This window comes from Triturus cristatus, chromosome 3_2, assembly GCF_964204655.1.
Source record: "Triturus cristatus chromosome 3_2, aTriCri1.1, whole genome shotgun sequence".
Taxonomy (NCBI): Eukaryota; Metazoa; Chordata; class Amphibia; order Caudata; family Salamandridae; genus Triturus; species Triturus cristatus.
Genome location: NC_140584.1, coordinates 993101295 through 993115301, shown reverse-complemented (window position 1 = coordinate 993115301; position 14007 = coordinate 993101295). Strand labels below are relative to the sequence as shown.

The 14007-nt window shown below is 43.3% G+C and overlaps 1 protein-coding gene across 2 annotated transcripts in view; it reads left to right on the top strand.

The window, feature by feature from the left end:
• Window positions 1–14007, top strand: part of DTX2 (deltex E3 ubiquitin ligase 2) — a 576494-nt gene that overhangs the window by 136609 nt on the left and 425878 nt on the right. For both annotated transcript variants that reach the window (XM_085649605.1, XM_085649604.1), the window contains exon 3: window positions 9224–9818. In XM_085649605.1, the coding sequence (XP_085505731.1) occupies window positions 9224–9818 (595 nt within the window). The remainder of the gene's footprint in view (window positions 1–9223; window positions 9819–14007) is intronic.

The following is a 14007-nucleotide window of genomic DNA, read 5'->3' as shown; positions in this document are numbered from 1 at the left end:
AAAGAAGCCTTCAAGGAGCCAGCCTCCAGCAAAGGGGTAACCCCCAGAGTGGAGAAAAAGTATAAACCCTCCTCAAAGGACCCTAAATATATTCAGGGAAGTACAATACCTGACTCAATTATTGTCACCGCAGCCAGGGAGAGAGCAAACACCGCTCCAACACCAGGCCTCCACCAGAAAAGGAAGGTTAGAGAATGGATATGGTGGGGAGAAGGATAGAAAAGGAGGCAGCAACACAGTGGTGTATTGCTAACTCAAATGCCCTACTGAATAGATATGGCCACCAACAGGGGGAGGACATAGAGGAGTTGTTGAACAAACTACCTGAGGAGGACAAAAAGAGGGCAAAATCTATTGTCCAGGAGGGGAAAAACATGGCAAACACCTGTCTAAAGTCCGCTTTAGATGCAGCAAACACTGCTAGTAGGCAGATGTGCACAGGAACCATCCTGAGAAGACATGCCTGGCTCAGAATCTAAGGCTTTAAACAGGAAGTTCAAACCTCCATCATCAACAGACCATTTAATGGAGAAGTTCTGTTTGGCAGAGGTAGATGAATCTCTTCAACAAATTAAGAAGGATAACGAAACCGCAAGGGCAATGGGTGCCCTGCAGCAAAGAGGTTCATTTAAAAGAGGGGGATTCAATAATAGGAAGCCCACAGGTAGGGGCTCCTTTGGTCAAGGACAACAGATGGCACAACAGACTCGAGGGCAGAACCCAGGTAAACAAATGGACCAGCAGTCAAGCTACCTAGGTTGGCAACAACAACAGAAGCAGCCCTTTTGAGGAAGAGGCAATGGCCGAGGAAGAGGCCAAATTCTCTAGAGGAAGAGGCAATGGCTCTAACTGACTCAATCACAAAAAAGAACCCACACAAGACACCAGTGGGGAGAAGGATATCTTTGTTTTACAGACAATGGGAAAAGATCACAACAGACAATTGGATTTTAAATGTGGTAAAATACGGGTATTGCATAGAGCTAACAAAAAAACCACCTGCAAACCCCACCAAGAGAAAGAAAATTAATGAGATCAGACCAGACACTGCTAAATGCAGAGATCAAGGAACTATGCCTAAAACAGGCAATAGAAAAAGTCCATGTCTACCCCTACCTAGACGTCTGGCTCATAAAGGGGCATTAAAAACAAACATGTCCCCATCATTTTAAAAAAACAATCAAGACGCTACAGACACTGGGTTTCTCAATAAACCACAAAAAATCTTCAACACCAGAAAAAGAAAAAACCTTCCTGGGAGCAAGATTAAATACAGCGAAACCAAAGGCATACCTCACAAAGACCAGGATACAAACAATCCATCAAGAAACGACCCTCTACCAGAGGGGTCAGTCTCTGATAGTGAGAAAGGTCATGAAACTAATGGGCATGATGGCATCATGCATCCTACTTATCCCTCACGCTCGGCTACACCTGTGCCCATTTCAAGAATGGCTTACCAACAGCTGGTCTCAAGCCACAGGAAGTTGGAAGGATCTAGTGGTTGTTACACAAAGAGTGCAAGCAGAGATACAATGGTGGGCATCCAACAACATAGCACAGGGGAGACCTTTCAGGGACCCAACTCCATCTGTGACAGTCACCACGGATGCATCCCTCAACCGTTGGGGAGCGCATTGCAACCAGCTGAAAGTTCATGGTCAATGGAACAAACCGGATTCCACAAAGCACATCAACTTTTGGGAGATAAACTGTCTTTCTAGCACTCAAGGCATTCCAGAAACACATTCAGGGGAAAAACATATTAATTTAAACAGACAATACAACGACAATGTTCTATCTAAACAAACAGGGTGGGACAAGGTCCTTTCCCCTGAGCAAACTTGCACAGGAAATCTGGCAATGGGCAATAATACAAAAAATCAATCTACAGACAGTACATCTACCAGGGGTAGACTACATTACAGCGGACCAGCTCAGCAGACAGAACAACTGCTCCCACGAATGGGAGTTGAAACTGAAAACAGTACAGTATCTGTTCAACATCTGAGGAACACCAGTGATAGACCTGTTTGCAACAATGCAGAACAAGAAATGCCAGTCCTTTGCCTCGAGGTTTCCACACCACTAATCAAAGGGAAATGCACTTTCACTCAATTGGTCACAGACCTTTGCTTATGCCTTTCCACCAATACCCCTGATGCAAAGAGTGTTACAAAAAGCAAAAAAACCAGTAACAAATATGATTCTCATTGCCCCTCGATGGCCAAGGCAAACATGGTACTCAACCCTCCTAGAACTATCCAGGGGAGAAATTATCTAGATCAAAGCAGAAAAGGACCTGCTAACAATGCAACAGGGCCAGATCTTTTACCCAGAGCCAGCGACGCTACACCCTTGCAGTTTGGCGCCTGAATACATAGAATTTGGGCACCTCAGTCTGCCTCTGAAAACCATGGAAACTCAAAAAGAGGCAGGGAAAGAGTCCACAAGAAAATGCTATATAGGAGAATGGAAGCGATATACCACATGGTGCACCACTAACAAGAAAAAACAGTTCAATCAACACAAGAAACAGTTATTATATACCTTACTTACCTCTTGGACAGCAACATCAACTACTCAAGCATTAAAGTGCACCTTGCTTCCATAGTGCCATACACAAAAGGAAAATCATGCAAAAGCTTCTTTACAAGACCAGTAATCAAAAGATTTTTAGGAGTAAAAAGAATTTCCCCACCAAGAGCTGCTCTGGTACCCACATGGAGCGTAAATACAGTACTTTCTCAACTAATGGCAAAGCCCTTCGAGCCCATGCATACAGCGGACCTAAAACACATCACCCCAAAGACAGCCTTTCTCATTGCAATAACATCACTGCGAAGAGTAAGTGAACTGCAAGCATTAACATTTCAAGAACTGTACTTACAAATCCACAAGGATAAAGTAATCTTACAAAGTATCCCACAGTTTTTGCCAAAAGTGGTATCTAAGTATCACTTAAACCAAAACATTCTTCTGCCGGTTTTCTTTAAAAACCCAAAGACTAAGGGAGAGAGAAGCCTCCATACCCTGGATGTAAGGAGGGCTTTACTGTGTTATTTACAAAAAACAGAACAAATCAGAAAAACAAAGCAATTGTTTGTCGCCTACGCACATACCAACACAGGATCACCTGTCACAAAGGCAACTATTGCAAGATGGATAGTACAAGCCATTGAATTGTGTTATGCCAAGGCCAAAAAGGAACTAACAATTCAACCAACAGCTCACTCTACTAGAAAGAAAGGAGCAACGCTAGCCTTTATTGCCAATGTACCCATTGACTCCGTTTGCGAAGCAACAACATGGGCATCACCACACACCTTTACAAAGAATTACTGTGTGGCTATACAAATGAATAAGGAAGCTCAAATTGGGCAAAGGGTGCTTCGACACCTGTTTGCAAGTTCTTCCGTTCACCACAGCCTCCCAGACACAATAGAAACCGCTACATTATTTGATGCACAGCATGTGAATACAGAAAAAGATTTGCGCTGCAAAACAAAATGGTTACTTACCAGTTGGAGTAGTTTTGCAGCTTGAAGAATTTTCTGGATTCACATGCGACCCACACTAGAAGGAAAACAAACAGGTGGGGAAGCGTAGAACTACATCAGTTATTCAATAACCATCTTAAGGATTACAAAAGAGAATAAGAACAGAAAAAAGAATCCGAAGATGGCCACCATGCATGTCGACCTCCAGGATACCATCTGACGTCACTCAGGGAACGTAGCTGGCACCAAATGGTGGTCGACTGCGACCAAAACAAGAAGAAGAAAAAAAAGACCATTCCAGACCCAACCAATAGATGGCGAAATGATGCATAGCATGTGTATCCAGAAAATACTTCAAGCTGCAAAACTACTCCCACTGGTAAGTAACCATTTCGTTATTTACTATCATTGTGAAGAGTCTACAAAGCCTAATATACCATTGCCTCAGCAATGGTGAATCTGAACATGCCAAATTAGCTGCAATACATTTTTTTGTGAACCAACAAGATCCTCTCTGCTTTGGTCATCATTTTTGCTTTCATGTATTCAGACCTAGTGTGATAGTGTTTGGTGTCCCTAGTGTTTGCTTGATACAACTAAGCAAGTCTTAACATAAGCCTTTTAGTTTCCAACTAACAGACCTGGACAGTAGAGCTGTCTGCTGCCTCAAATGTCCACCAATCCTTGTTTGTCCCTAGCTACATCAATTTAAATTGCTGCTGAGTTAAGTGCCAATTAAACATCAACTTGAAATGCTGCTTCTAATGATACACATATTGATAGAATTTGACAATGTCTTTCCACTGCGTTTCCTATTCTTTGGTGCCTATTTCCCACTCCTTTGCCTGTTCTCAGAAAGCCTAACATCGCCATCTCCCATTCATCTCTCCTTTTCTAATAGTTTATGGATGTTTGATATTATCTGCATGTTGTACACTTATGTCACATATTGCATAAAGTCTGTCAAATCATGTGTTGCCCCCAAACTATTGGTAGAGTACACTGCCCACTGTTCTATATGGGTGCACATTAGTATTTGTGTTCTAAGCTCATGTACATGAATCTGTTCTCTAAAAATGTATTACTTTCATTTCCATCTATGTATCCATTCTACCAGTGATCTGACAATGTAATTTCTCCTACATCTGCCTTTTCTAGCCTCCCCACTAGACTCATGTCTATAAAGAGATAATGTATGTATGTGTCCTATCCCCACCCCTCTCTGTTTCTTGAGTGTTTCTCCGCACTGCCCAGGGGATTTGTTCCTCCCACTCTGTCTGGTGCCCTTCTTTCCTAGCAGATGCAAGGGACGGGGCATGGTTCTTGGCCTATGGTTCTTTGTCTGGTTCTGCCCTGAGTGGTGTTCCTTCTTCTCACTTCAGGCGTTAACATTTCTTGTGCTAGTTCTCACTATACACAGGCAAGACAGGCCCCTGCCCGCTCTCTTTCTCTTTGTTTCCTTGTGGCAATTCCTTTCACTGTATCTTGGCATTGATGGCCATCTTGGCCGCACTACCTCTTCTATGCCTCTGCATGGCCTGTTTTTCCTCTGCTTCTGCCCTGCGCAAAGCTGCGGTTGCTTTATTTTTTGATTGGAGCCATTTCCATGACACCTCCAATAGCCACCCCAATGTTTTGTTACTGGCCTGGCTGTTCTTCAGGTGTGCCTTCTACCCTATTTTGGGGATTTTAAGGATAATTTTCCTCTTCCGTTCAGCTCGTACTTGGGTTCCTTACCCTTCCACTCCTGGTTGGATCGTACGGAGGTTTGTGATCGGTTGGAATTATTTTCCGGGGAATTTCCTCCACTTTGTGTGAGCGCGGTTGCAGTTCTAACCGCTTTGGGGGTTCATCTCCCTTGTACTAATAAGCATACCAAGTACAATCTTTGGTGACGTCCGGATCCTCACTTATGTTGTTCCCTGGCTTGTTGGCCGGTGCATGGATTGTCCCGTGCACACGAGGACTTCCCTTTGCTTCTGGCCTTCATGCATCTTACCTGAAGGCATTGCCTCTCTGTTACTTCAGTTTTTTAGCAAACAATGATGATGGACGGAGAGCTGAAACTCTTCAGACACTCATCCCCTGTCCCAGATCTGGGATATATCCATCATCCTTCTTTAGTTCACTTTGCCACCCCAGTTCAGACACAGCAATATGCAAATCAGTCTTGACCCTGTGGCTCATGGGAACAGTCCCGACCGAACTGCCAAGCCATGTCTTCCCTTAGATGTGCGTGATTAATGGTTTTTGATAGGATAATCCTAGTGCCGGCCTTGTCTGATTCATTCAAACGTCTTTCCTGAGGAAACATGATATCAAGTTTATGTTCTAGTATAGGGTTCCAGACCCTTTACCATTTTTTTGGCATGCTGAGACCTCTCCTGTTCATGGATAAGAGTTTGTGTCACTTTATACATTGTGAGAGCATCTTTCACATTGACGAGCCAATTCACTCGTAATTGATAGATTAGGTGGGTGTGTGCGTGCAACCACCCTCTCAGACACCTAAAAAGACCTACTAACAACAAAGTCAACCTAACCATAGCCAAAATCCTGATGGGTTTTAATTCAGTGAGATGATTTTTCCCTATGTGTATGATCGATCCCAATTGGAACCTCTTGGTGGTATGGAACCAATCTGCCCCAAAAACATTTTACTACAGAGAAATAGGAGAGGTATCAGACTGTAAGAATATAATTCCTACTTATCTATAGCTTTCATTGTTGAGCATCTCTGCCTAATAGTCCTAAAACACCTCTGCAATGAGTCCAACTAGTTGGAGAGGTTTGATAATTTAAGTAAGCCTGGTTCACCCAGAACACGTTTGCTTCCTTAGTCAAGAAATTGTGCTGTCTGCTGCAGGTGAGTGACCCGGGCAGGCTGTCTATTTGACAGGGTGACAGAGAGAATCAAGGTGTCATTTGTTTTAATTGGTTACCAGATCCCCTCCGATTTCTTTTTCCCCTTCTGGGATACTGAGGATCTTTCAACCTCTTCCACCATTGTTGCTACGACTTTGCTATTTTTCCATTTAAACCGGTGTCCCTCTAGCAAATTCCAGAGATACCTCATTTGTTTGTCTTTCAGCATTGCCACTACAGGTAGGTTGAGCCTTCTTTAACCAGTGTTCCTTGAATAATGCCACTTTGTCTCCAAAGTTCACTTTTCGCTGTGATCTGCTCTCAGAAGAGTTGTTACTTAACGAAGCAGGTAAGTTTTGCCACTATGTCTCAGGATAGGCAGCTGTGTTATGTCTCCTTCCAGCATGTGCACTCTCTAGAAGCCTATATGTTGCAACTTGTCTGCTCGTTCAACTTCCATGAAGGCCGCTTGAATGCAGCCATCCAAATCACCTTCCTTTATTCCTTCTTTCATATTTCTCCAATATTGTCTCTTCTTGACCTATTTTTTAAGATTTTCACATTTGTCTGTGTTTTTTAACCTGGATTTCTAGTGAGGCAGTCAAGATCATCATGGTCTGGCATGTATCTGACATAGATTGGAGCCGTTGCTCCATGGCTTTCATCCTGGATCTCAGGCCCTACAGGTCTCTCTAAGCTTTGAAATGTCACCTCACGCTTCAGGAAGGAAGGAGTCTTGTCAGCCCATTGGAATGTGACCTGTCAAAGTCCTTCTTTAAATCTGCCAAGCAAGGCTGCAGGTCTTCCTTTTCGGGGGGAGTTGGAGGGCAGATGGGTGTGTGCCATGGCATCCATGTCTGGTTCTTGATTGCCTTTCTGGTATTGGTGATCACTGCGAGGTCTGCGTGACGAATGATGACTCCTGCTTGCTTTGAGGTTTTAGCTGGCAGCAACGTATGCTAGGTAATTTTCTTGGGGAAAGGCATGCTTTGTTTTGAAGGCATAGTCCGTAGTAGTCTAGTCTGGTGTCATCCGGACTTCCTTGGGGTCCAACAACCTCAATTCCTCCAAATTCAATATATATTTGTATGACTTTTTCTGGACACAAGCATCATAAATCTGAACCACCTTGTGACACACTCAGTAATCCTTGGCTATTTCTTCACCGGTTACGCCAGTATTATTTCTGCCAGTGACATATAAAGCACGTCTACCTGTTGCTGTTTTGTACTGCTAAACTACCAGGTTCATTTGCGCTGTGCTGACAAGGACTATCCTTTTTATAGTGCCTCCAAACTACTTTCTTGTCCTAGTAAATTGTGGTTATAGGGTACACAGTATAGTGCTAAGGGCAGACACTCCTGTATGCGAAGAGCACCACAGAGCCCCATGTGCCAGGGGCAACTTTTGTTGTGGCTTCACAGTTCAAGTTGTGAGTATGTATGTGCTTCATTTTGTCTAGTTTATCTACCTTAGGGTATGGAGATGGGGCATACTGCAGCTCAAAGAATTCTAATAACACAATAAATAAAAATAAAAAAAGTAAAAAAGCGCCGGTTTGAAGTCTCTCCACACACTGCGGTTTCAGCAGTCCTCCCTCGCCGTCCTTCCCTTTTGTCTAGATAGCCCGTTGTAACTCTGTTTCTTAGCGCGTTCATTCAGGCTGTTTGCATGACCTGTAATTCCCTATAGGAGCTAGACCTCTGCTTTTCCACTGCCTTCTCAATGCCAGAGCGCCCAGAATGCCTCTGCTCCTTAGAACAGTTATGGCTGCCATTTTGCCTTCAAGTCTAATTTTGTCTTCTGGCAGATGCCTTCTCACATACGTGTTGCTACTAAGTGCACCAAAGATTGTCACCCGCCCGTGAGCTGGGGTTAATAGATTTTGGGCTGGCGAACCAGGCGTCTGTATTTCAGGGGTTTCTCCTCTATTGCTGTATCGGAGCTTTGCAGCTCCTCTACTTCTGGGACACCAAATTGCCCACCTGTTCCTTTTTTTCTGAATCACTTTTTCGAAGCAGAGAGGATTCCAGAACTTGACGTTAGAAGCCCCCCTCATGCAGTGTTTAAATTATGCTATTTCTGTAGCCCTTTAGTCTACACTGGCAAACCAGCTTTGGTTATTTTCAGGGTAGTCTCCCTATATGCAAGGGTGTTAATGGAGTCTGTGAAGTCCTCCTTACAGGGTTATTCCTGTGAATATAGTCAGAACCAACGAAATGGTGGTGTTCCGCCGCACGTTATCTTCAAACCTTGTACATCCTACTCTTCATGACTCTTACAAATATTACTGTTAGGATGCTTAATCCAGCTTAAAAGATTAATTGGGCAATATTTCTTGAATAACATATTGTTGAAATAGCCTTCTTTCAAAAAAAATTCTATCACGCCGCACATTCGCAATACTTGAGCAATAAAAACAGCCATGTACTCTCAACTGTATTTTGAAGTTAAAGTTGGACCTTTCAGCACATCTGTGCAATGCACGTCTGAAAAGAAGACTGACATTTCCAAGACTAAAATAGCTTTTGTCACAATGCTGGTCATTTTGTCGTGATTCTTATACTTTTCTTGCGATGCTTCGTTATGTAGCGCTTTGAAATTAAATTGAATATATATTAATAGACACTAAGCAGTGCAGATGCATTCGTTTTAAATTTGTACCTGGAAGGATTCTACAAGTTCTCCTTTTCACCGAAACAAGACTTCGATCAGCTGGTTACATCAGGTGAGCAATCTCAACACAACCCTCCATAATTGTGACAACCCTGTTTACCGTTTGCTTGCTAAATCTTTGTTTGGTTTTATTGCATCTGAAGCTTGATTAACACCCGTATTTCTTCTTCCTTTCAAATTAGGAACTATGCGAAGTGTCAGGAGACATATCTACCCTCAACACACAGCCCCAGGGAAGGGGATTCAGTGGGAGTGGCAGGGTGATGATGGATCGTGGACGGCTTATGAAATGAACCTTTGTATATTCCTGGAGGACAGCTACGCTAATGGGCATCAAAGGGTAGATCTGGCGTCCCTGGGGTTCCATTACACCATTGACTTTGTCTTTTTAATCCAGATCAACAAGAAAACTGGATTCCAAAGGAAAATCCAGCGGCGTTTTGACACCCCTTATCCAGTAACGTCGGCTATGGGACCAGTCCACAAAGCCGTGGCTTGCACCTGCCAGCAGTGTTTGGCCAGCAACGGAGTGGGTCCTATTCACAGTCGTTCTCGACACTCCACAATGAACATAGCCACTCCAGCAGCTTCGCATAGTTCGGGGCGGACTCCTTCGTTGGGCCCTGCTGGTTTTGTTCCCTATTTGAAACCGACACCTGGGGCAAAGCTGGCTTCCAGGCAGCATACCAGCACCACATGGGGACAGCTAACACCTGCACAGATTGGAGCACAAGGACCAGTTCCGGCACCACTACCATCTACTTCCAATGGGACAAGGTACAGCACTTTACACAAACCAAGGCGAGGTTCTTGTGCTGCATGTTAAAATAATAGGTGCTTCTTTGCTCTTAAGTATGGCTTAAGTATGAGATGTATTTGTTAGCTGTCGATGCACTCTTATTTTCTCTCACCAAGAGGAATGCATTGACAAGTGTTCCTTTCATGTCTTCCCACTGGGACAGGGAGAAACCCTAAAAGTAATACCAGTCAACTATGATATTTTTATGTTTAGCTGAGTGGGGGCGCTTTACAATGCAACAGAATCTTCCTTCACACTTTTCACATGCTATGATCCTCCAGTTAAGAGAAAACAGAAAATGTTCCCTTTTCTTATTTAAATAAGATTTGTTGTTTACAAAATTATAAACCTGAATATATGCTTCTGATAATTGGACAAAAAGGGAGTAATGTAAATTCTCCAAAGGATATTCCTATAAGACCTCTCTAACAAAGAGGACAGTCAGACCCTAAGCAACCAAAACAAATGCAAGTGAAAAATTTGCAATGCATCAGTGAGTGAACATAAAGAAAACAATCAAAAAAATTAAGAACATATCAATCGTTCCACAAATGACTGTATATTATTATTATTTCTTTTTTTTAAAAACAATTCATAAAGCACATCTATATCACATAATATATAAAATGGGTATATCCTGTGGGGAAGTTACAATACTCCCTTTTTGCCCAATTATCAGAAGAATATATTAATGTTTATAATTTTGTAAACAACAAATCTTATTTAAATAAGGAAAGGGAACATTTTCTGTTTTCGGTTTGAACACCCCGTCCCTTTTCTGTGTGAAAATCTCTTGAGATTGTTCTCCCAGTTAATAGAAAAACAGTATTCGGAGAGAGTAATGACAAAACTGTCAGGTCATTTATACCTAAGTGTTATTCTAGTTAACGCACATTTCTCTTGTTTCCACACATTTAGGTTCCACTGAGAATACTACATCAGTGATGCAGTATTTCCTGTTTACACCACCGCTACCTGTAGCATCAGGCATCTGAAAACCAAATGCAAATACATTCAGAAAAGCTTGCAGTCATTTTGTTACTGCAAGTTATTTCCCATATATTTGCAAAAAATACCAAATCCTAGAATAATTCCTGGTGGTACCTTTACTGCAGAGTACAATTTTAATGCAGATTTTATCTTATATGTATTTATATGCTGTTCCCAACAACCGGTTGCAAAACAGGAAATCGACAGCTTAAAAGTGAACAGATCTTGGTGTTAATTACAAAGTCTGGGGAGTACTCACTAACCGGGCATTTTACAATAGTGGTAACTTTTTTCAGTCCTTGCTGAAGGATTTTACTGTTCCTAGAAGTGGGACTCAAGGCCATAGGACATAATAGAAATTATTAATATTTCTGACAGAGTGCTGCAAATATCTGCCATGCCTCTGAGCTGGTCCTGCTGCTGCTAGGATACATTTTGGTTCCAGCAACATAAATGTACAGATGATCTCAACACAGCGGGCCAGATGTATGACCATTGGCAATTGCGATTCGCAAATTGCACCAAATTGCGAGTCACAATTGCCAATGTAAAACACTCTCCGAGACACTGTTTGTGATTCCCAATGGGGTCGCAAATGGCATGGTTAATGCGTATTAATAAGGCTGTCGCAATTTGCGACCCCGTTGGGAATGGCTGGCACTCCTAGGGATATGGGACTGCTTTTAAATAAAGCTTTTTCTTTACATTTTTTAAATGCAACCCGTTTTACTTAAAGGAAAATGAGACGCATTTAAAAAAAAAAAAAAGGAACGTTTTTGTTTCATTTTTTAAGGGCAGGTAGTGACCTCTTCCCATTTGCGAATGGTTTACCACCCTCTTGAAGAGTGTGGTAAACTGCAAGTGTTTTGCAACTGCAATTGCGGTCTCAAAACATTCTTACATAGGGTTCAGACTCGCTATTAGGAAGGAACTCCCTCGGAGTGCCCCTTCCAAATAGCGAGTCGATAACCCTATTTTGCGAGTCGCTGTTTAATTAGCGACTCGCAAAATAGGTTTAGTACGTGGGCCACAGGTTTTGTGCATTTGCAAACGGGTCTAAAACCCATTTGGGCATGCAAAAATCTGTCGTACATCTCTCCTGGCCATGCTTGTGGGCCATTAGACTATGGCAGGGCCAAAATGCATACATCTCAGAAGTGTTCACCTTAGCAGACACGGTGTGAATTTTTAGCCCCTCGTGCAGATTAGGAATCTGGTAGACTAAGCCCTGGAAGTGTTGTGGTTGCTGCTGCTAGGATTACCTCTTTATTTAATAGATTTACTACTGATGCTCCGACGTATTTTTATAAACATTACTTAATTGGAGGTTATGATCTGCAAATTCTGGGAAGAGTTAAACTATTTGCAAAAATAATTTAGTTTTGAATTGGGAATGGTCATCCCATGTATGCACTCTAATTAATCCCATCCTTGCATGTATAGACTTTGTAGGTTTGTCGTGAAATAATTCGGCTGATTTTTTGGAATGAGAATCTTCATGTTATTTAAGTTACTCCAGTATTGGAACTTTCATAGATCCCCATAGCTTGTATCATTCCCCGTCGTCGGAATGGGAGTCTCGGAAAAAAAAAAAATAACATAGCAGTAGGTACAAAAAAGAAGAAAAGGCCTAGGCCTCATTTCATTTTGTAGCGTATCCACCTCTTTTTGTAAAAGAGACCAAAATAATGCAACAACCAATCCGATTAGCCTCACCCCACAGAACCTTCCTGAGAAAACCTCAGAGCCTCAGATTTTCTACCGCACGTTGTGCTAAGGGAGTCTCCTTTGAGCTCTGCTCATTTCAACTCTATTCTACTGTTTTTTCAGAAGTTTTTTCTTCAGAATTGTTTGATATTTCTTTTTGAATGTCTGGCAAAGGGAAAAAAGCCCTTTTTAAGGCTTGTTCCACCTGTGGCAAGAAAAGGTTGTATGTGGAGGACAGGCATAAAGACTGCATCTACTGCCTGTATCCGGACCACAAGGCACCGGACTGCAAGATCTGCCGCACCTTTTCCACAAAGACTCTCCGGAACCGGGAGGGTCGCCTTCTCACCTGGCTCCACAAGCTGAAGTCGAGAAAGGAAACACTGTAAAGCGACAGCGTAGATTCGTCATCTGCCACTTCGTCCAGAAGGTCAGTGAAGAGGGGTATGGCTTCCCCTTCACCATCTACAGAGCGTCACGCAGAGGCCTCAAAAAAGACCCCCAGTGAGTCTGAGAGCCGGAGTCCTAGCGAATCTCCTCACCATGGTGCAAAGGAGAGGAAAGAACTACCTTCAGCAGTAGCAGTGGCAAAGTCTGATAAACCTTTCAAAAAGCCTTCTTCTCTGTCATCTGAGAAGTCTGACAAGAATAGTCAATCGACGACGCTGCAAAAGATTCCGTCGACGAATGTTCCAAAGGTACAAGTTAAAATAGTGCCACCGTCGACGGGCTCGTCGACTGTGCCTTCAAGTTTCCAGCGTCGACTGGCTCGTCGACGACGATGGCAATTCCTTCAACGTCGACGAAGGTGTCGACGACGATAGCTGCAACGACGATGATATTGATGAGAGCTTCCACAACAACGACGGTGACGGCGACAGCGGGAGTGTCAACGGTCTCGTCGACACCGGTGTCGATGACTCCCATCTCATCGTCTGCTCGACGTCAGTGGGTCTTCCGTCGTCGACGATTTCTCTTCTCCACCGTCGACGGTGCCGACGTCTTAGTCGACTGATAAAATCACCATTTCTTTGACGAGAATCACACCGGACATGACTTCTCCAAGAAGGGTTACCCCTCTGCCTCCCGCGCTTTTGCTGGAGGAGGAAGTCGATTCTGAGGGAGAGGATGATTCTTTTGGCTGTGCCAATAGCCCCTCACAGCTTCTAGTCAAGTGCCAGGACACTGATTCTGATGGTGAATACCTTCATAGGCACTCATATCCTCACCCTTTTCAACGTCAGGAAGACACTAGACAGGAGATGGATTCTGTACCTTCTTCCCTCTTGACGGATCTTCAAGACATGTTGCTGGACTATGGGAGGAGATTCTCCCAGCCACCTCCTCCTTCACTTCCTTTGACGCAGGCTGTATCTGCTCCGCCAGCTTCTTCTGTGGCTTCGCCAAGTCCATTGTCCCAGATGGTTTAACAGCCTCAATTAACCAGTCCAGTCATACCTCCGGTGGTTC